We start from the raw sequence: 20,699 nt of genomic DNA on the forward strand, positions 1-20,699 counted from the left end.
GGCAGGTAACAGACAGGAAGAGCAAGGAATTAAATGATTTATTCAGTACCCTGGAGATTTTCTTTTATTTTCTTTCTCGTTTCCACATAAATTACACAAGCACTTTATAAAATGAATACACATAAAACACCTTATAAGTGCATAACTTTAAAAAAAAATCAAAAACAAAACAAACCTTTAAAAATCTTGCTGAAAATAGGTTTTCTGATTGCTTGTTTGTTAGCCAGTTGCTTAAATTGGCGGTGCTGTTTTAGATAATAAGTAACTGAAAAATATATACTGTATATATATAATATATATATTCCTGTCATTTGCTATAAGAAGTGCTTTGTTTAATTGTGTCTCATTCCTTCAGTACGATTAAAGAAACGACTACGTTAAAACGGCCAGAAGTGAAATAGCTTTTCACCATCACAAACCGCCCTCTAAAAGAAAACAGGTAAAAAGAAAAATACCAGACAACGTTTTGCAAAAGGTATGGAAACAATTCATGGAGAGTAACAGCGTTAACCCTGCAAACTGCCGCCAAGGTCTTCTCGTTATTAAAACACAAGCTGCTCGGCACGGGATCCACGGGGGCCAGGGCCAGTTTGGGCTCTTGGTGCGACTGAGGTATCATATTTACCGTCCTCAGGAGTCTGTCACGTCCTTCTCTTATTCCCCTCCTTGCGAGAAGAAATTAATGAAAAAGGGGAGGAGACCCAGCTAGGTGCAAGCCGGCAGGGCCACGTCTGTCACGAGCAGAAATTGCTGCCAGGAGGGAAAAATAAGAAAAACCCGTGTGGTTTCCTGCATTTGTTGCATCCCCGGACGCCTCTGGCGTGAGCCGGGGTGATGCTGAGGAGTCCTGATCCAGAAACAGGCTTTCCAGGGAGCTGTGTCCTTCTGTTTTGAGCCAGCGGTCCGATGTGTATATATATATACACACATATATGTATGTGGGTGTATATATATGTATATATATGTGTGTGTATTTATATATATATATGCATATATATATATTTACACAGAGATGGGTGCAGAGCCCGGCTGTRTGCCGCCGCCAGCAGGACCTGCAGGAAGTTTTCCCGGCGACGGCCGCTCTGTCCCTTGGGGCTCGGCTTTGTCTGCCGCTGCAGCGGAAAGTTCATGGTTGGCACCGGAGCCCTTCGCAAGGACAAAAGGGGCCGGGATGAGGGGGAGAAAACCCTGTTGCTGCCGCACGTGAAGTGTCCCGGATGCCAGCGGAGCTTCCCGGCTGCCCTGCCGGCTCGGGAGCGGCCTCACTCGCAAGCGGAGGCCACGGTGGTGACGCTGGTGATCTTGGTGGAGTCATCAGACCAGGGCTGGAGGTTCTGCAGGGCGAAGAGAGAGGAGTTGTGGACRCAGATGGGGTCCGCCTGGATGGGCTGGTTGATGGTTTTCTGGAAGGCCTCCTGCTGCAGCTGCATGAGGATGCGGTTCGCTTGYTGCCGCTCTGCCTCCCTCTCCTCCGCCGTCTGCCTCCTAGGAGCAAAGGGATTTTAGCAGAGGGAGAAGCAACTTGCTGGAAGGGGCAATCAAACTGGGAGCAAAGCTGGGAATGAAGCCCCCGTTCCAGGTGTTTTCCCACCCTGGACTTGCCCGCACTGGGGCCAGCAATGTCTCCTCCTGCACTCCAGCCAAGGAGASCCTGGATAATGGGACACCGTGTCCACAGCAGGCAGGACAAAACCCACACGCTTAAGCTATAAGGAGAACATAGGCGAGATGCTAGAAACCAACTTTTAGCACCGAGCTCAATCAAAGAGCAGACACAGTGCAGGGAGGAGAGGAGTAAGAGCAGGTTAAACACAGATCTTGCTGGAAGGACACAGGCAGAGCTGAGCCTAACAGTGGGGTCACTAGGGGCCTCCAAAGGTCCCTTCCAGTTCTGCCTCAGTCCAAGCTCTGGATTTTCTGGGAAAAGAGGACTTGGTCTGGATGTGCTGTGAAATCTGCAGTGAAAATGCTGACCCTGCTGTGCTGCTGGCTCACTCTGGAGGTTACAGTTGCCTCCAATTTACTAGTGATCCTCTCCGGCACCAGGAAACATAGACCCCTGGAACAACATGCTCGCGTCCAGGCTCCAGCCGGGAAGCAGGTAGCTCTGGGCTCAGGTCCCTGCTCTAACGACYGTGTCAACTTCTCCCATCAGGCATCCCGGGGAGAGGGGCTCCAACAGCTCCGGCTCTGTTGCCATGAATATTTCATGACTCCTGGCACAATGGCGAGATGCTCCAAGAAGGAAGGAGGGACCCTCGCAGCTGGAGCAGCCGGTGGCCCTGGGACACTGCTTGACACCAGCCCCATGGGCTGTGTCTGGGCCCGCTCCCCAGCATGGAGGCCACAGGTCCCCCCTTCCCCTCCTCCAGGAGCACCCATGCTCACCACTGTCCCATCCAGGAATGCAAACACTGCCAATGGCAGCATTTAAGAGCTTGTGGTCCTCTGTTTCATGCCAGTGTAGATTCTCCCACGTCTCATACTATGGCTGAGGTCATGCTGCAGCCTTTCCCTTACAGGGAACTGAGCATTTACGTCTCTTTACCCAGCTATTTTTGTGAAATGGCTAAATAAGTTTGCATCCTCTGCTCCTCTGCCAAAGAGGCTGAACTTGGCCAGCACACTCAAAGACTATTGACAGACAGAGAGAGACCCAGCCAAGCTGTGTTTGCCTCACTTCCTTAGGAAACCAGGTTAGAAGACAAAGCTGACCCCTCTTTGCAGGCCCTAGTGGGACTGTTCCTCCTCCTTCTCCAGGACTTTACTCCTGGCCAGCAGAAATCATTCCAGCCAGAGACTTCCTGGCATAGGGGGTCCCTAGGAAAGAGCCCATCAGTGGGGACTCACCCACTCCCTTGCTTTAAGAGCTCGTTGTCCTCTTCCCCCATCTCTTTCCAACTCCAGCCTCTCCAGGCAATCACAATCTCCTAAGGGGGAGACCCTTGGGAAGCCTTTTTCCCCCTCCTTGAAGAAGCTGTAGAAACAGCCAGGAGGGAGGACTTAACCCCCRGGTAAGTTGCCAAACACCCAGGCTCAGACTGCCACAGCTGCACGCCTAGAGCCCCTTTTCCTGCCCAGTCTGGTTGTGCACGCCCCATTCGGCAAGAGGAAAATAAAATGTGCCTCCTACAACACACAGCCTGCTCTGAGGCACCCAGCACCCAGCTCCCTTCTCTGACCCGCTAGGGAAGCTGCCCCAGGAGAAGGGGATGGTCCCGGAGATGGGGTATCTCTATGGGGATGCCCCACAGAGCTGCACTCAGCAGAGAAATGCAGGCACAACAGAGCCCAGGAACCTCGGAGTGAGCCCTGATCTCCTGCATGCCTTTACCTTCATATTTTGGAGAAGAAAAAAAACCCATTTTTGCCAGAAGAAACAAACTCCAAAGGGTGAAAAGCAGTGTGCTATGCAGGACCTAATGCACGAGGATAGTGCAGGACTTGGCTCAGACCCCCTCTCTCTCTGCTCCTGTCCAGCACGGCAGGTCCCATGGCCACACACTGCTGCTGAGGACAGCCCCAGCCCTGGGACAGCTCCGGCTGTCCCGCTGTCTCCAAGCTCTGGCATCACAGCACAACTCTGACCGGTGGTTGTTGTGGTTCCCCCCGCTCCACTCCAAGCTGGGCTCAGTGCTTGCAGCAGCCCCCACCACCCACTGCTCCCACCAAGGGAGCTGTGGGGGCAGCTGCACCCCTGAYTCCAGGGGCCCCTCACGGCGCGCRCCTCCTGCACCTCTTACACAACACYGTGCATGCAAATGAGTCCTGCACACACACAAATGCACACAYGCTTGCACATGTACATACTGCATACRCACCCAGCCATGTGCTCGCTTGTTAAGTGCACAACACTGGTGAAAACTGTGCACAGRCCCTATGTGCATGCACACCCACACGCGTGCACAGACCCCGCACGCTCACACACACGCACAGCATGTGTGCGCATCCCCACATGCAAACACACAGCCTGCACACAACCGTGCTCAGGCACACCGTGCACAATCACACACACGGTTCCCCACATGCATGTGCACACGAGCCGTGCACACACAACCAGCAGAGAAAACACACCACAAGTGCATTCACACCCGGCCCCTTGAACCCCCCTCGCGCTCCCCCAGGCCCCAAATCCTCACCTCCACTTGGTGCGCCGGTTCTGAAACCAGGTCTTCACCTGGGCGTCTGTCATCTTGAGGGCCTTGGCCAGGGCGGCGCGCTCGGCCGAGGCCAGGTACTTCTGCCGGTGGAAGCGCTTCTCGAGCTCGCAGATCTGCAGGCGCGTGAAGGACGTGCGCGGCTTCTTCTTCTTGGGGGGCGTGCGGTTCTGGTAGGGGTGACCTATACGGCGTGTTACAGTGAAGGGTGAGAGGGCCACTGCGGGGGACACGGGAGGGGGGATGAGAGGGCAAAGAAGCAAGCAGCGAGACATCAGCAGAGGGGCGGCCGCGGCCCCGCGATCCCGCCGGGCCCCGGGCACGGGCGACATCCGCGGCCCCGACGGGCTTTGCCTTGTCCAGAGGCAGGTCCTGTCCCGGCTTTGCCCCGGGAGAAAGGGGCCGGAGAGGGGAGCGGAGCCGGGGGACCGCGAGCAAGAGAGATTTCAAGCCGCCTTCTTAAAGAAACGAAAAAGCAAATGGGGAGCGCGGCAGAGCGGGGAGCTTTGCGGCAGGCGCGGGACGGAGGGTGCCCGGTGCAAACCCGCGACCACCGCGGTCCCCTCCCGCGACACCGCTAAGAGATCGTTGTAGGCGCCGCTCAGCAGCGGGCCCCGCTCGGCCCCGCCGGTGCCGCCCGCGCCCCGAGCGGCTGCGCCGGGCCGGGCTCGGCGCCTCCCGGGCCTGCGCTTTCTGCAACCCAGTTTCAGTTTGCCGTTTGGCCTGGTGATATTCGTCACTCCGACTYTCCGGGACTGGAAACGAGAGTTCGGGTTTGGTTTGCCTTTTTTCTTTTTAAAATTATTATTATTATTTTCTCTGCCTCCCTTTTTTTTTTGAGAAAACTATAATCGGTAAAACTCGCTGTATTTATCTGCGTTGCTGGGCCAGGGAAATGCTCTGAAAACAAAACAAAAAAAGAAAAACCAAAAAAAAAACAAAAACAAAGAAAAACAAAGAAAGCCCGATTGCCGATAGGAAACGGCCAATTTTTACCCCTCCGTCGCTATCGGCGGGCGACCGAATCGAAATCAGTGCGATGGAATCGAAATTAAGCGTGAACTTGCAAAAATCGGGCCCGGCTTCTGCCGCCGAGAAGAAGGGCCGATCCGGGCGCTGCCGCCCCGGGAGGCTGATTCCTCTTCGTTCCCATTTCGTTGCATTTTTAACCTCTCTTTTCGAGCTCTGGCTTTGTTAGCGCCGAGGGACAAACCCAGATGTACCGGGAAAAGGCAGCGGGTCCGGCCAGCGGCTCTCGGCTACCAAAAGTCCATTTCGGCCGGGAAAAAATGGAATTGAAATCGGCAGCGGGGGAAGCAGGAACAGCAAGATGCACGGAAAAWATATATATATATATGAATATATATTAAGGCTTTAGCCTTAAAAGCGCCTGAAGATAGGCTGACCACTTCTGGGACAGTTGGATTTTAGTGCCTAAAAATATCCCTAAATTTAGCAGCAAACTTTGCGGCAGGTTTTGCTCGGCAGAGACCGGGAAAGCCGTGCCCAGGAGCGGGCCCTGCGCGGAGAAAGAAAACAGCAACAACGAAAAAAATAAAAGAAAAAGAGAAATGAAAAGAAGAAAAGAAGGGAAAAAAAATAAAGAAACGCAACCATAGGCTCCTGGATTCGCCCAGTTTGCTTTTTCTTGCTCGTGGCCTCCTCCGGGCCGCGCGGCGAGAGATCCGGGACGCCGCCGTGTCCGGCTCTGCCGCGCCGGGAGAAGGGGACGGGAAGGGACGGGGCGTCCCGGCGCCCCGACTCACCTGTGAACCTGTCTTTCGTGTAGCGCCTGTTGCTCTCCATCCAGGGGAAGGTGAGCCCCGTGAGACTGTTCATGCCGTTCACGGCCGGCACGGCGGCGGCGGCGGCGGCCAGGGGCTGGTGCACGCCGCCGGCCACGGGCCGGTGCGCGGGCACGCGGATCACGCCGGCGGGCGAGCTCAGGCTGTTGCCGTTCATGCTCACCGCCATGTTCACGTTGTAGGAGCCGGGCAGGGCGCCCATGCTGCACGAGGTGCCGTTATAGGCGCCCGCCGCGCCGCCGCTCGGCCCGTAGCCGCCGCTCACGGTGTTGTAGGCGCTGCCCACGATGCAGCCCAGGCCGTAGTCCGCCGAGTCCTGCAGGCGCGGGTGCGACACCATGCAGCTGCCCGGCTCCGACGTGTTGAGGATCTGGTCGATGCCGAAGCTGATGGGCTCGGCCTGGCCCTGGTGCAGGTGGTGAGCCCCTATGTGATCCATGCTGCCCCGGGCACCCCTGCCCCGCCGGGCCGCGCGCAACGAGCCGGCCCCGAGTCACGCAGGACCGCGGTGCACGGCAGCCCACGGGGCTCGCAGAGCCCCGCACAAGCGCTCAAGCTCCGAGGCGCAGCGGGACCACAGCCGCCCCCCGGGGCCGGGGCCGGGACACGCTCCCCCGCGACCCCCGCGGAGCGGCGCGGAGCGGAGCGCGGCCGCGTGCGAGTGCGAGCGCCCCGCCGGCCTGTTTGCCCATCAATCACGCTAGCCAAGGCCTGCTCCTCGCAGGCCCTCACTCTCCATTGGCTGCATGCTGTGAAGAGCCGCGTGAATGACAGCGGAGAGGCACGGGCGGAGGGGGGGAAAGCGGAAAAAAAAAAAAAAAAAGAGAACAAGAAAAGAAGAATTTCTGCCCCCCCACTCAAAGGCACCTTATAAAGGCAGCGCGGCGGCGCTCGGTGGGCGCAAGGTAGCGCCAGGCCTTTTGGGTGGGTAAAGGAGCCGCTGTCGCCTGCCAGSGTCCGGCTCGGCTCTGCCGTGGGGGGACACGGGGCGCCCCGGGGACCGCGCAAAGCTCGAGCCGAGCGGAGTGGCAGGTACCGGGCGGCGGAGGAGCCAGGCAAAGGCTGAGGGTCCCACCACCCTCGCAGGGGGAGGCAGGGAATGGGGCGCTTTTTATCCCAAAGTTTTTGGCCGGAAGGGATGGGGCTGCCGGGGAAGACGAGGTCCCAATTTCCAGCGACGGAGGCGGATTTTGGGCCCTCGCGARGGCGCAGGGCCGCGGTCGCCGTGGGCCACCCCTAAACAGCCCCGCGGATCCCAGCAGCGATGTCTGAGGCGGGAGGGACCCGCAGGAACTCGGACGGAGAGGGAAAGGACGTCGGGATCCCCGAGTAGCGCCGCCGGGAGCCGCGAGGCTCTGCCCCAGCCCTGCGGGCCGCTCCGGCCGCGGCCCCTGACTGCACTGCCGGCCCCAGCCCCGCTCTGGCCCGTGTCCCCCCTCATCCCGGGACACTCCTGGCAGTCTCCTATTGAGAAGCCTTGGCATTACTCGCCCGGGAGGGGCCGGGGGCCACCCGGTTCCTACTCGCTCCTTTCAGGTGGCCAAAACCGCTCGCCAGCGGGAGCGGGGAGGCGCCGGGAGCGGACTGAGAGCCCCCAGCTAGGACTCGCCTCCCCAAGCTGCCCCCCACCTCGGGGCGGGCGCTGCCAACTTCCCCCTCCTCTCCCCACACCACACAAATGCCTGATTTCTCCAGCTGGATTTTCTCACCTTTTGATTTTCAGCAAGTTTAAAGGCGCAGAGAAGAGTGCCCATCTACAGCTACCCTCACACACACACTCCCGCAAGCCGAAGGGACTCCTGAGGGACCCCAAGGCTGTCCGGGCCTGGAGGGAGCTGCCCCACAGCGGGAAGCGGAGGACAGCCCCCCGAGCACGGCCACGGGGGACGGGGGCTTCCCCCGGAGCACGGCCGTGGGGGCACAAAGGAGGGGACACCGGTTCGGGGCCCGGGCTGCCTCCAGCTGCTCCCCCGCCGCGGGGCTCCGGGCAGGTCCCGCAGGAGCCGCGCGCGGCGGCAGCAGCGACGGGGACGGAGGAAGGAGCCGCTGCTGCCGCCCGCCGTGTCCTGCCCTGCCCGGGGCTCCGCCGGGAGCCTCCCCGCGCACGTCCTCGTGAGGAGGCTTTTGTTCTTGCATTGCAAATGAATTACCACAAATAAACAAATAAAAAGGATGACTGGCGGCAGGATGGTGGTGCGAAACTTCGTTTGGCTCCGTTTGGCTCGGAGAGCAGTTTCCGAGCCTGGGCAGCCCCCTCCTCCCCAGCGGAGCTCTGCAAAGAGCCCCTGGTTTAACTCAAGGTACAAAAACCCGGATCAATGCGTGCTCTTCGAGAGCCTCCCGCAAAGACTCTCGTGGATCCTTGCCCGCTCACCGACACGCGTGCCGGCGGYCACACGCGTTTATACCCACGGACACTGCACTTTCCTATGCACCAGCCTCCCTGCTCACGTTTGTGCCCCCCACCGCACACACTGCCTTTCCACACACACATAGACCTTCTCTCGCAGCTTCTCACACCTACGCGTTCATGCCCAGAGCTCCACAGCCACACACATAAGAACGCCCTTAAATACACGCGCATTCCCGCACCCCCAAATACACACACAGTCCCGCGGGACCCGCTATCCCCGCTGCACCCATGGGCACAGCCCCGCGTGGGGATGCTCGGAAGTGGGGGAGAGGCAGGGTCCGGTGCCCGGCGTAGTGCCCAGTGCCCGGCCAGCCTGTCCTCCCCCCGCTGCCCAGCCCTGGCCGCCCGCCGGGCTCGGGTTTCTCCCCTCCCCGTACCTGCCTCAGTTCTTGACTTCTGAACTCTTCAGGGAACTCGCTGGCGCCAGCTCCATCAACCAAAGTCCTTGTGGTTAGGAGCTGAGAGGGGAGGGAGGGAGAGCTGGGGCCGGCCGGGCTCGGGGGGGCTACCCTTGGGCAGGGGGACTTCTCAGCTCCTAGCGCCACATCTGCCCTCATCCCTCTTTGGAGGCAATCTGGGGCACTCTTTGRGCCCCTTCCCACATGGGGAGTGGGGGGCAGACCTCATTTCCCACCCCCAAAGCCTTCAGGTTGCCTATGAGGGAAAGGCACACACTGCTCCAGCCTGGGGACGTGGAGGTCCCTTGCTCTCCCTGGGCTCCAAAGGGAACCTAGCACTGTGGTCAGGACCTGGGCAATGCCCCTTCTGTAGTAAATAACCATCACATGCTCCTTGTGACTGTGAGCATYGACCAGTGCCTTCAGTCGGTGCATGGCCCTCTGCACGGTGGGCAAATCCTGTTCCCTCCCCAGCACCAGAGATCCCACAGCTCGAGCAGATGCTGAGGGCTCCAGAGGGACGAGCCCCGAGAAGTCACAAGGTCACCACCACTGAGCCCGCCTGGGTGATGAGGGTCACAAGTCACCAGCTGCTAAGGTGGGGGCTACCAGGCAGTAAAATCTGCCAGAACAGAGACTGCAGGTAAGCTCAAGCAGGGCATTTATTTGCCAAGTAGCAGTGAGGAGAAAAAGAGATGAGCAGTCAAGGTTGTGATCCTAACTGGGATTTAGGACAATGGAAACTATTAATAATTTTAGGGATGATGCATAGTTGCAAGATTCCATTCCTGCTTGAGCCACAGACTGCACCTGCAGGCTTGGGAAAGTCCTGCAGCTTCTGGCATGGAAACTTAGCGCACTGAAAGTCTAAATACCAGGGAAATACCCAGGTCAGATGCTCAAGTTCAAATTTCTCTCCACCTCAAATTTTCCCTGCAATCTACAAAGGAAGGAGGTATTGAGATAGAGGGATCTGCAGACGTGTGCGAGCTCCATTCACCCACTTCCCTACCAAGCTTTCTACCCATGGTAGGATAGGACCCTTACCCACTCAGGGACCACTCCGTATCTCTCTCTTTCCCAAGATCCTACGGTATAGTCCAAGCTGGAAGACTATATCCTTCATCCCCAAAGCTGCTGAAGACCTTCAAAGCTGGATAAATGTGATAGTGGGATCTCAAGTCCAGCAGAGGCTTCATACAGACTCTATCAGCCTGACATCAGGAAGAGCTTTCACCACCTGCTGAGTGCTTGTTCTTGCACTGGGAGGTGCAGTGGGAGCTCTTTTCTGGTCAGAGAAATACTCCCCTTCAACACCACATTCAGGAAGCATTTCAAGAAAAAGCCAKATCAGCTTTCTTGGGAGGCAGGCAAGAAAAAAAAAGTCTCCAAAATCCAAACTTCAAGTCACTGCAAAAACAGTGAGGTGAAGAGCCCAATTCCCTTGATTTCTAGTTCTTCAGAATCTCTCACACGCACTTCCACCTCAAGCACTAAGGGTCGCTCACCTATTCGTGTCAGCTTCAAAATTTTGTCTCCTTTCACCTGCCAGGCACCAGCCCCCAGTGTCCTGGTGCGGGGCTCCTGCTTCCCCACGGCCACACTGCRAGCACGCAGGAGCCCCAGGGAGAGGACAATTCTGAGGGGGGCAGAGGCGGCAGTGGAGATGAGGGGACCTTCTGGGCCACACAAATCCCCCCTCTGCCCTCTCCACCGCGGGCTCTGCCCAYGGAGGTCTGGGGACCCTTTCTCAGGTTTTCTCATTGATCCAGAGCATCTGCCTCCAACTTGCAGAGAGGGAGTGGGGCAGTCCAAGCCGCAGCCTCCTTCCCTATCATCTTCTGCTGAGTTTTGCTGGCTTTTGCGAGCTCTGCTCAAGCACTGAGCTCACCCAGATCGCAGCTCTCCCCCCGGCCATCKCTGAGCCTGCTCCCTGCCTTTGGCATCAGGCACAAGCAGACTCCCAACCCAACATCTGCTGCGAAATACCAGCCACCCTCCAGGGTGGAGTAGGACAAAAGTGGCGTGTCTGAGACCTTGGCAAGTTCCCAACAAAGCGCACAGGACCCTGCRATCCGAGTTTTGTTTTTTAAACCACTAAATTGCTCCCAATTACCTGAAGAGCGACCGAGGGACTGCAGGAGGCGACATGGCTGCAGCTGGCCATCACCTTGACACCTCAGGGTGCAAAACACACGCGCACACACCGCTGAAAGATAAGCCCAAACTCTCTTCCTTTCTCACCTCCTAATTAATTTATTTCGTTTTGGCAGCGGGGGTGGGTGCATTGACCAGCACCGGGTGCTTACTCAGCCCTACGCCCATCCATCACTTTCCKCACTTCTTTCTCCCCTGCCCCTTCCCCTGTGAAATCAATTTCCGCGGGGCCGCGCGGGACGGGGCCGCGCACGAGGCAAGCCCGCCTGGGAGCCCCACGGCCCTCGCCTCTAACTATCCCGGGGGTCCCGGGGGACACGGGGCAGCCGGCCAGGGCCCCGGGCTCGGGCTGCACCAGGAGGGAGCAGCGGGACSCGCCGGAGCCGCTTTCCTCCTCCTCCCCGCTGTTTTTAACCGCTCGCTTTATTTATGGCCGCCCTTTCCACGGCTCTCCTCGGGGGGTGTCGCAGCTGTCGCGATACTGCTCGGCTTTAGAGCCTCGGTCCGTGCTCGGTGCTGCACAACGGCGGCTCCCGTCCCGCGGGCACATCGGCCTCCCACGGGCCGGCTGCCCCGACGGAGCGCGCTTTGCCAAAGGAAATCTCGTTTCTTCTATATTCCCGGGAAAGAAAAAAAAAAAAACAATAATACCCCGAGAGGACAGACCCTGGCTCCTCCCGGCCGGTGCGGGGACTTCCTTCTTTAGGGCCCGACATCGGGGACCGAGGCAGCCGCCGAGCCGCTCGCTCTTCCAGGGCTCCTTTTCTCCGGCTGGATGTCCACGGGAAGGACGGGCCGCGCTTCCTGCACATTAAAAGCAATTAACACCATTTGGAGAATTTTTAATTGCTCTATAAAGCACGCCGTAAATAATTACTCCCAGCTCTGTTGATCCCTCGAATATCTACTGACAGTTGTAATTTATGGCTTTGCAAACGTGGCCCCTTGTATTCAGCATAACTCCTTATTACAGTAATGACTTAGCTCCTCTGCACTTAATGAGTATAAAGTGCTCGGCGCAGCGGGAGCGGGCGAGAGCCGCAGCATCGCGCAAACTTCGCCCGCAACAATATTTCTCCCCTTTATGGTTACAAATGACCGGGAGCCTACGAATTAATACAGAGTGGAAAGAGCCGCTGTGGCTGGGCTGGCTGGGCCCGTGGGTGCTCGACACTGTCCCCAAGTCCAGGGAGGCCTCGCGAGGAGCGAAACGCCCCCCTATTCACTAACCAGTTGTGTCCTCACCCGGCTGGGAGCCGTCTCTGCTCCCAGAAACACAAACCGGTGCGCAATCGGTGTTGGACGCCACATCAGATCTGAGGCTGGCCCCCTTCTCCCCGGTAAACTGAGAAAACAAAACTCCCTGTGGAGGCAGCTCTAGCCCCACCAAAAACAGAGTTAAGGGAAGTTTAGCAACTCCCCTCACCTCTCCTCTCGGTGAGGGCCGTCTGCGCGGGGAAAATTAATCTTTTGCAATCCCCTCCCTCGGATGAAGTGGGTTGTTCAGGCGAACGATCCAGTAGCAAGAGAACTGTCGCAGTTCAGCTCACCTATGGGCACAAGCGACTCAGTGCCCTGCAAATCAGGTCGCCCCCCGCACCCAGCCAGCTGTCCTCCCTGCCCCTGCCCAGGACAGAGCCTTGCACAGAGAATGCCCAGCTCCGTGCAACAGGTTGGCGACTTCGACGTGAGGGGGGAGAAGGGACAGAGCCCCCTGGATAGGGACACCTGGAGCGGGGGGAGGTGCTGAGCCCCTCGGGACGCTGTTTTGGGAAGGAAGAAGGAGGCAACAAAATACCCGGCGGCGCCCTCTGAATATTCATGGTCCCTTTCGCCGGAGCAGCATCTGCCAGTAAGTTATTGGTGCACTGGCACCGGCCCCCGTCGCCACCGCGCAGAAATGCGTGTAATCCCATTAGCCGCTYCCCCTGCCCACCCGCCCGCACCAGCCCTGCCGCTAATGAACGGGGGCTGGTCGCCCCCCGCCCCCGGGGAGGGGGGAACACCGGGCCCGGGCGACCCCGGGGCTCCGCCGAGGGCGAGGCACCTCCCTCATTAACTCTCCGCTTAATTACCCCGCCCCGCTTAATTGCGGCTTCTCGCAGCACAGAGAAAGTGTGGGATGGAGGGGGTCTCTCCCGGGGGCGCCGACCCTCGCGGTGCTGCGACGCAGAGGGCTTGTCGCGACAAAGCGGGTGGCGGCGGCGGCGGCTTCTCCAGCGCGCTGCTTTTGTCTCCTCTGCTACTCCCACCCCAAGGCCTCTCCTCGAGCACAGCAAGTCTTGTTTTGCCAACATTTTTTCCTTGGCTCTGTCGAGCTAAAAGGCAGCCCTGGTGGGCAGGAGTGGGGGGAAAGGAGGGCACAGGTAACTCCCCAAAAACCGTGACGGGGGTGGTGGGAGTTCCGCTGGCAAAGTATTTTTCGCTAATGAACAAGATGATGTGACAGTTAAGGGTCCTAATGACTGCAAACACCGTTCCTGGCTTAGCTGTGAAGTCTCCAAACCTCCCTCGCTCAATATTCGCCTTTCCGTCTTTAGTTTCCTTTCCTCGGCTCGTCCCCTCCGCTCGAACTGCGCMGCACATCCAGAGAGCAGGGGGCAGGAGTGGGATCACAATCCCCTTTCCTTTAAAAATATTAAATATAATATTGATCATATATATTTACATATGTGGAGAAAGAACCGGCTGGGGCTGAAGGAAGGCRGGGACAGCCTCGGCTCAGGAGGAGCCGGGGGACAGACACGATCCTTTAAGTCACTATTCCCGTCGCCCAAACCACCACCTTCGTTTGCAGAGCCACAGGGAGCAGCTCAGGATTCAGGYGCCGTTTCTGCACGTGCAGAAACCAGATCAGCTGCCGCACAATGTTTGTAAAACTCACCACGCGTTGTTCTCCCCTCAGAAGTACTATCCGGAGGAACCAGAGYGAGTTTCGAGTTTACTACAGCTGAAAACGGAAAAAGAGGAAATTGATGATAGACGTTTCTAGTATTCTTTAGAATTTTCTGTATTWTTATGTATTTATTTATTTCCCCTACCACCACCACCCCGTGCAGGGCTGACACAGGTATTCTGTCCCCAGCCCGCCCTGCTACCTGCAAGGCTAAAAACACATCTCGAATGCTGCCTAGGGAATTTACTGTCCCAACTCCAAGGATGTGCACTTCCCAGGGATCACCTGGATTTGAAGGAAGATCGAACATTGATTCTAACAGCATTCACCGCACTTGTGAATTAAATAATTGTGGATTTTTTTTCTCCCAATTACTATGTTCACTGTATTTTTGCCCCTGCATTTCGTTACAATTCCCATTACTGCAGCTTCCAGGACTTCAGGGAGGATTCTCGATGCAAACGGAGCCCTCTCTACCCTGGAGGATTGGCAGTTTCTGGGTTTGCCTGTCCAGAAGGGGGGATCCTGAACGCCAGCTCAGAGAGAGCACAACTGAAAACAAACGAATAAAAACGAGCTGGCAGATATAAGTCACAATTGGCTACACAAGTACTTCAGTCCCGTGCATATCACTCGCAGCTCTTATTTGCCGGTTCTAACACAGACAGGACAGGCAGGGTAGGGGTTTTGTGCGAACTTGTGCTTCCACGATGCCCCTCTCCTTGCCTTGTCACTGCAGCAGCTGGACTCAGTTCGCAAAGTCCAGCAGGCTCCGAGAAACACCTGGAGAAGTTAACGCTGCCATGGAAGCTCCCCAGCTCGGAGGTGCCCAGATGCAGGGCTCTGGATGCAGCCCCACATTCCAGCTCCAGATCTGAGCTATGAGCATCGGCAGCGTTTGCAGCCTGGTGAAACCTCCTGCTCTCCCTTCCGAGCCTGCAGTCGGAGATCCTGTCGGGAAAGGCAGAGCTGCTTCAGTGGATTTCAATCCTGGGAGAAATCCCAATCAATCATCGTGCTTAGCAGGCAGCATCCTTGGAGCTTAACCCYGGCCGCAGTCTCGCCGGGGACCCTTACAGGTGCAATTAAAAGCAGGAGCTAAGCTCAGGCAGCGAGCGAGCTGGCAGCTCTATTGGCAGAGAGGCTGGGAGAGAGCTTGGCTCAAATACAACCTAGTGCAGAAAGAGCAGCAGCTTGGCAAAATTCTGCTCCTCATCCCCACTACATTTCAGGTATAGATCACCAAAAAGCTTAGATGAAGGGCTCCATTAAACACCAAACTTGCTACGACAGAAGCAGCAGCCCTGACATCACTTTCCCAGGTTCATATGATCCCCCACCCCAGCATCATTTTTTTTTCCTCCCCAGGATTTTTACTGCTCAGAGTAGATGAGCCAAGACATTTCCTTCTCCCCTTTCATAAATATTGCATCTCCCAAATGCAATTACCAAGGGCGAAGCGACACAAGTGTTTGCTAAATAAGATTATGTGATAATGTTAATGTATTTTATGTCTCTGCTGTGACACCAGACAATCCCCCTATTAATAACAGCTCAATGAGATGTGGAAGTTCTTAACAGGGGTTTGGGGGACTCGGAATTTTTTTGCACCACTTTAGCAGGTCTCTGGCAGATGCAGAATCAGATGAGAAGAAAGATGAGGCCCTCATTAAAGACTCTTTAGCTCTTTTTGAGGGGGGGGGAAACACTGCTGTTGGATCTAGCAAATCCACCCTCACCATCTTTGYGGCCAGCTCTCACCTGCAAGAGGARTGCACTCCAGAGGAACCGTGATATGCTGCCCATTGCCACTGCACTGCTCTTGGGGTCTCTCTCAGGGAGGCTAACACTACAAACCTGATGAGCTGCTTAAGCAAAACCAGGGCAGCAGTGGGAGCATCACAGAAGTAACATCTGTACATGATGTGGTTACTCCAAAGAGTCCACACATTTTGAACATAGACAACAAAAATGCATCTATCCAATAAGCAGGCTGATTATCAGGGGCCAACAGAAGTGGCAAGCAGAGCCATAAGTAGCCTGGAGGGTCCAGTTGTGCTGTATGTAACACACAGCTCAGTTAACAGCTACCAGGGTACAAATCACTCAYGATACCTCATAATGCAACAGGTCTAGAGAGATTTCTGCACATTACCATGATCTTGTGCCTGAATTACTGCCTGGCTATCAGCCATGCATTACCCAGCATTTGTGGGCCCTGTGGGCTCATCAGAAGTGTGTTGTGCCAGTGCATGTGTCCCCAGCTATTAATAATGCTGGACAGAGCTGGCCCCTCTCTCGGCTGATGTAGAAGAGCAACAGAAAGCATCCCTCAGTTCAACTTCCCTTAGTTAGGACAAAAACAACCCACCCACTTTTGATTCTCCTTTCCATCTCTCCTGGCTATGACCTGTATCTGCTTGTCCTTCGTTTCCTCCTGTGGCCATGTCCATCTTGTTGGCACATTCGTCCCTTGTGGTCTCTGTCTCTCTCATATCACTCACATACCCACTTCTTCATGGCCCAAAGTAACTGGCATTTAGATTGCCTTGACCTGAAGCATTTTGCTGCACCTTGTGTTGAGAAAGTCGTTTGAAAGATGTGGTCAATTCCCAAGCTTTCTCCAGAGGTCCCAGTAGATTCAACGTGTAAGCAGCAGCTCCCAGATGCATCCTGGCAGCATCCACCTCTACAGCCAGGAGGAAGAAAGAAAGAGCCAATACAGGCAGGTGCCACAAGATAAACAGTCTGGGCGGCCACAAAGCCCCCTGCTCACCCCACCATACCCAGGGACAGGCCATGGTCCAGGTACATAACCGACAGCAGCCCCAAGATGTCCTTGGGCCAAGCCATTACAAAATCCCATGCTGAAAATAAGAGACAGCCAGTGTCCAAGTCAGTGGATCCCCTATAGTCATTTCCCTTAAATCTGCCCCTACCCTTGAGCCAACAGACAAGGACCCTTCTAGAGGTGGTGTCCTGAGCTTGGCCCTCAGGGTGGCAGGGCCACCATCACCATGTTGTTGCAAACAGTGACACACAAGTCCCTTGCTTTCTTTGATGCTTCCAGGGAAATTCCTCCTGAGTCTGAGAATTTTGCCTCTCCATTTCACATTAGCACTAGTTTGTAGCTGCCCTCTGGCCCCGTGGGTGGAAGGTCAATCCTTTATTTACTTAGCTCCTCACTTAGTTCATCTGCGTCCCTTTTAGTGGTTTTGAAAACAGAAACAAGGCAGGCTGCAAACCTGCTGCCCGACGCACTGTCTGTCTGCCCCAGTTCTCCTCCACCTGGGAGGAAGAGGAGATCAACCTTCCTCGGGTGATGCCCCGCACAGCCAGACGGGCTGGACAGGCACCAGCTCTTCCCAGCACSCAGGCAGGTCTCCTACAGCATAAGCTGATGTGCCCCAGAATCAAACCAAGCTCAGRTTAAAAATTATGAGCAATAGAGAAGAACTGCATCTTGACATCATCTACAGCCTGGCAGGTACCTGTAGAGCTGTCTGCACCCAGGGTTTCACTGCCCTGAGGAAGGGCAGTACATCCAGACATTGCRATTTCATTGTGCTGATGCCCTCCTTGRCCAGAGGACATCAGAGCCCTGCACYGAGCAGAGGGACCTCACYTGCTGCAGGCTCTGCCCCAGAGCAAGCTCTCCTCTTGGCCCTGTGAGAGCAGTCTTCAGAATATACGAGTCCTGCAGGTCTGAGCTCAGCCCTGGACTCTGCTGAGGTAGCTGGTGGCTGGGCTCAGAGAAAGAAAGTGGCTCCAAAGCATTGGGGCTTGGGTTTGTAGGACTGCRAGAGTCCACCAGGATGGGGTCCTCAGCCCATAGGGCACCTGGTGCCACCTGGAAGCACAGCAGCAGGTCACTACTCACCACAGGKCTGGGAGGGTGCTGACCACAGCAACATCCTGACAAGGAGCTGCACCAGCCTGGCCCCATCCAGCTGTGCTGCACATCTGCGTATCCACAAGCTCTGCCCCTCAGTCAGCAAATCATCCCCTCTGATCATCACCATGCCCTGTGCAAAGGATGAAGTAACAGGACAACAAGACCTCTTTCCCATTTTATTATCATCAGGCCTCCTCCAAAATAGCAGGAGCCCAAGCCACCCTGATACAGCACCTGGCCACCTTTACCATGGCACAGGCCAGGTGCAGTCACAGAGTAAACACTTTACTTGGATAACGAGGTGCAAAATGCCTCAAGAAACAGGGCAGCAGCTTCCAAAACGCAATCCTTGCTTTCACCCTGTCTTTCCCTGCAACTCCAGTTCATGCAGGTTTCCCATATTCAATAGGAGCATTAAGCAGTAATCAAATAACATCAAAATGAGTTAACTTCAGCAATCAAATAATAGTAATACCAAATCATTACTATCGAATAGTTTTAAATAATACTTCAAGGGTTAAGAACTTTCCAAGAACATCCATACTTGGACAAAATTTAAGTCCTGAAGGAAAAGACAAGAGACTCTGACCCTTTCAGATGATGCCTTTGTCACCAAATCATTGCTTAGGAGCTGCCCATTCCCAGTCCTCATTGGTATCACTTCTTAATAGCAAGTAACCCACTTTGCTAGCAGTGGGCACGACTCTTTGCAAGGACTGGACAAAGCAAAGGTGGCTTCCAGAGGCCACCAGAAGAAACAGCAGGTCTTCCGTGAAGGCTCCAGGCATGAGGAGGAGCATCAGCCCCTCACCAGGGTACAGGGGCCGGGTGTTTATTCAGGCTGCTGCTCACGGGAAGGATCCCGCAGAACAATGGAGCCGGCCGGAAAAACGGCCTCCCTCCGTCCGCATGCCCCACATCACCCTGAGCCTCCCGCAGGGCGAGCCGGTGACTTGGCCCAGAGCCACCCTGCTTGTGTTTGTCACCACGGCGTCTTTTTTTAATCTTCTTGTTTTCACACTCTCCCCTTTCTTTGGGGGATGGGAAAGGGCAGCTTCTTAAAGGAGGCATAAGGGACTTCAGGAGTTTAAGGTCCAAAAGGGAACATTTGCTCATCCATCCTGCCTGCCTCTTGTTGGCCCCCACATCAGTCCATCAGGGCAGGTTCCCAGCTCTGCACCTCCAGCACCTGCAGAAACACCTTCCAACAGCAGCAAGCAGCCAGCTCCAATTAACACCAAACTGCAGCCCAGGCTGGCAGCCAGCCCCTATGACTTCCCAGTGCCAAGGCTCCTTCAAAGCCCAGGCTAGAGAGGAGCACAAGGCTAAGCACAGCTCCTTTTCCCAAGAAAACTCATGCTGATCCACTCTACCCCTGTGAAACAGGGGCCTCCCACAAAAGCATTACTGGAGCAACAGCACCAGGATCATGGGATGTAATTCTAGCTCTGCCACATCCTTCCATCTACATAGGCTTGAGGCTGTGCATCAGCAAACTGCCAGCAACATTCACCTGCCACCAGTTTCAGATGTCCTTCCTGCCCTTGGAGCAAGCAAGCATATCAGGGAAAATCCAACCACCCTTCCACAGTCTGGGAAAACAGGCCTGCATCACCAAGACTTGCCTAGCACCTCCTGTCTCCCMGTCCTGCAACCAGCCTTGCTTGATTGCAGCAAAACACCCCAACCTCTTCTCTTGCTCCAGGGATCTAGACAAGGCCACCTCTGAACTTCACTGGAAGAACTCAGCACAAACCCACCTTTCCCAAGGCACCTCAGAGCTGGAGAAACCAGCCTAGGTAGAGAACAGCACCACCTGCAAGCCCATAGACCAAAAGCTCAGCCTCCTCTCAGGTGCTCAGTATTTATCAGAATGAACCTCTCCCAGGTGTCAGGATTTTGCCAAGCAGCACTGTGCCTGCTGGTTGCATGCAAGCCATGTTCCCCAAATGAGACTTGCTCCTGCTCTGATTGCATTATGGGATGTGATATACTGATATTTCTCAGCAAATTAATGAGCTCCGAATACCTTGCCAATCCATCACCACCCCAATCAGCTACATAACACATTAGCCACCTTGGCCACATGTCCAATGGTGCCAGCACATTGAAGGTCAAGAGGAAACTGAAAACGTGTCTTGGTTTTGCAAGGGTTTAATGCAGCCGTCAGACAGACATGGGGCTCARTTCGCTGTCCAGGGGCTGTGTATCCCCTCGCCTGTTGCCGCACCGTGCCCGAGCCCAGGGTGACATTGCCTCTGCAGGCAGCAGGGACAAGAGGGTGCAGAGCTGTCCCAGACACGGCTGCCATTACCCAGCTGAAGAGCCAGCCCTGCATTTGGGAAACCTTCACCCGGTGCCTGCAAATGCCCCCTCCGACGCTTAGTGTCACAAGAGAGGAGAGGTGACGGCTCCCTGGGCAGATGCCAGGTGAGCAGCCGTCCTGCCCGGCTCCATGATGTCCCATGTGAAATGTCCCCCCATCCATAGGGGCCAGGGTGTCCCCCCGCTGCTGGAGGGCACTGATGTCCCCATTCCTTGGGGGACATTTCAGAGGGGACATCCCAGCCTTGCTGGCAGCCTTGGCGCCGGTGGCTGCTATCCCCATATCTCCCAGTGCAGCATCTAGAACTGAAGGGCACCAAGATGCCAAAAGCTCCAGAAAAAGGAGATATCAGCAAACCCTGTCAGTGATATCATTTGCTTCACAGTTTGCAGGTGGCAGCCTTAGGTAATATCAAGCAAAACCCCATGGCCAACCAACTCCCCCAGGGTCTTAATGGGGATGAAGGTGTTTGCTTATTTATTTATTCTACCTCCCAACCCATCCTAACCACACACAAGGAGGACAACTGRAGGCAGAGGGTGACTTCGCCATCATTGGAAGAGGGCTGGCTGGAAATGCATTCAAAGCAGCTGCTTCTTTCCTTGAAAAATGGAATGACATTAAAGCAGCTTCGAAGTGGCAGGGCAAATGC

General features: G+C 55.8%; 1 protein-coding gene and 1 long non-coding RNA gene across 2 annotated transcripts; both read right to left on the reverse strand.

Moving 5' to 3' along the window:
• Positions 1–1,262: 1,262 nt before the first annotated feature.
• Positions 1,263–6,401, reverse strand: TLX1 (T cell leukemia homeobox 1). The gene is made up of 3 exons (XM_026050747.1): positions 5,924–6,401; positions 4,140–4,341; positions 1,263–1,485 (listed from the first exon to the last, which is right to left on the reverse strand). Exons 1-3 carry the CDS (start codon positions 6,399–6,401, stop codon positions 1,263–1,265), a joined length of 903 nt encoding a protein of 300 aa, XP_025906532.1.
• A 7,064-nt stretch (positions 6,402–13,465) lies between these two features.
• Positions 13,466–19,546, reverse strand: LOC112957148. The gene is made up of 5 exons (XR_003251156.1): positions 19,482–19,546; positions 16,400–16,515; positions 14,250–14,777; positions 13,815–13,880; positions 13,466–13,557 (listed from the first exon to the last, which is right to left on the reverse strand). It is a non-coding gene; the product is annotated as an uncharacterized LOC112957148 (long non-coding RNA).
• Between the last annotated feature and the right edge of the window lie 1,153 nt (positions 19,547–20,699).

The sequence above is a fragment of the Nothoprocta perdicaria genome, unplaced genomic scaffold (genome assembly GCF_003342845.1).
Source record: "Nothoprocta perdicaria isolate Ctin4 unplaced genomic scaffold, notPer1 scaffold_7, whole genome shotgun sequence".
In the NCBI taxonomy this organism is placed as follows: domain Eukaryota; kingdom Metazoa; phylum Chordata; class Aves; order Tinamiformes; family Tinamidae; genus Nothoprocta; species Nothoprocta perdicaria.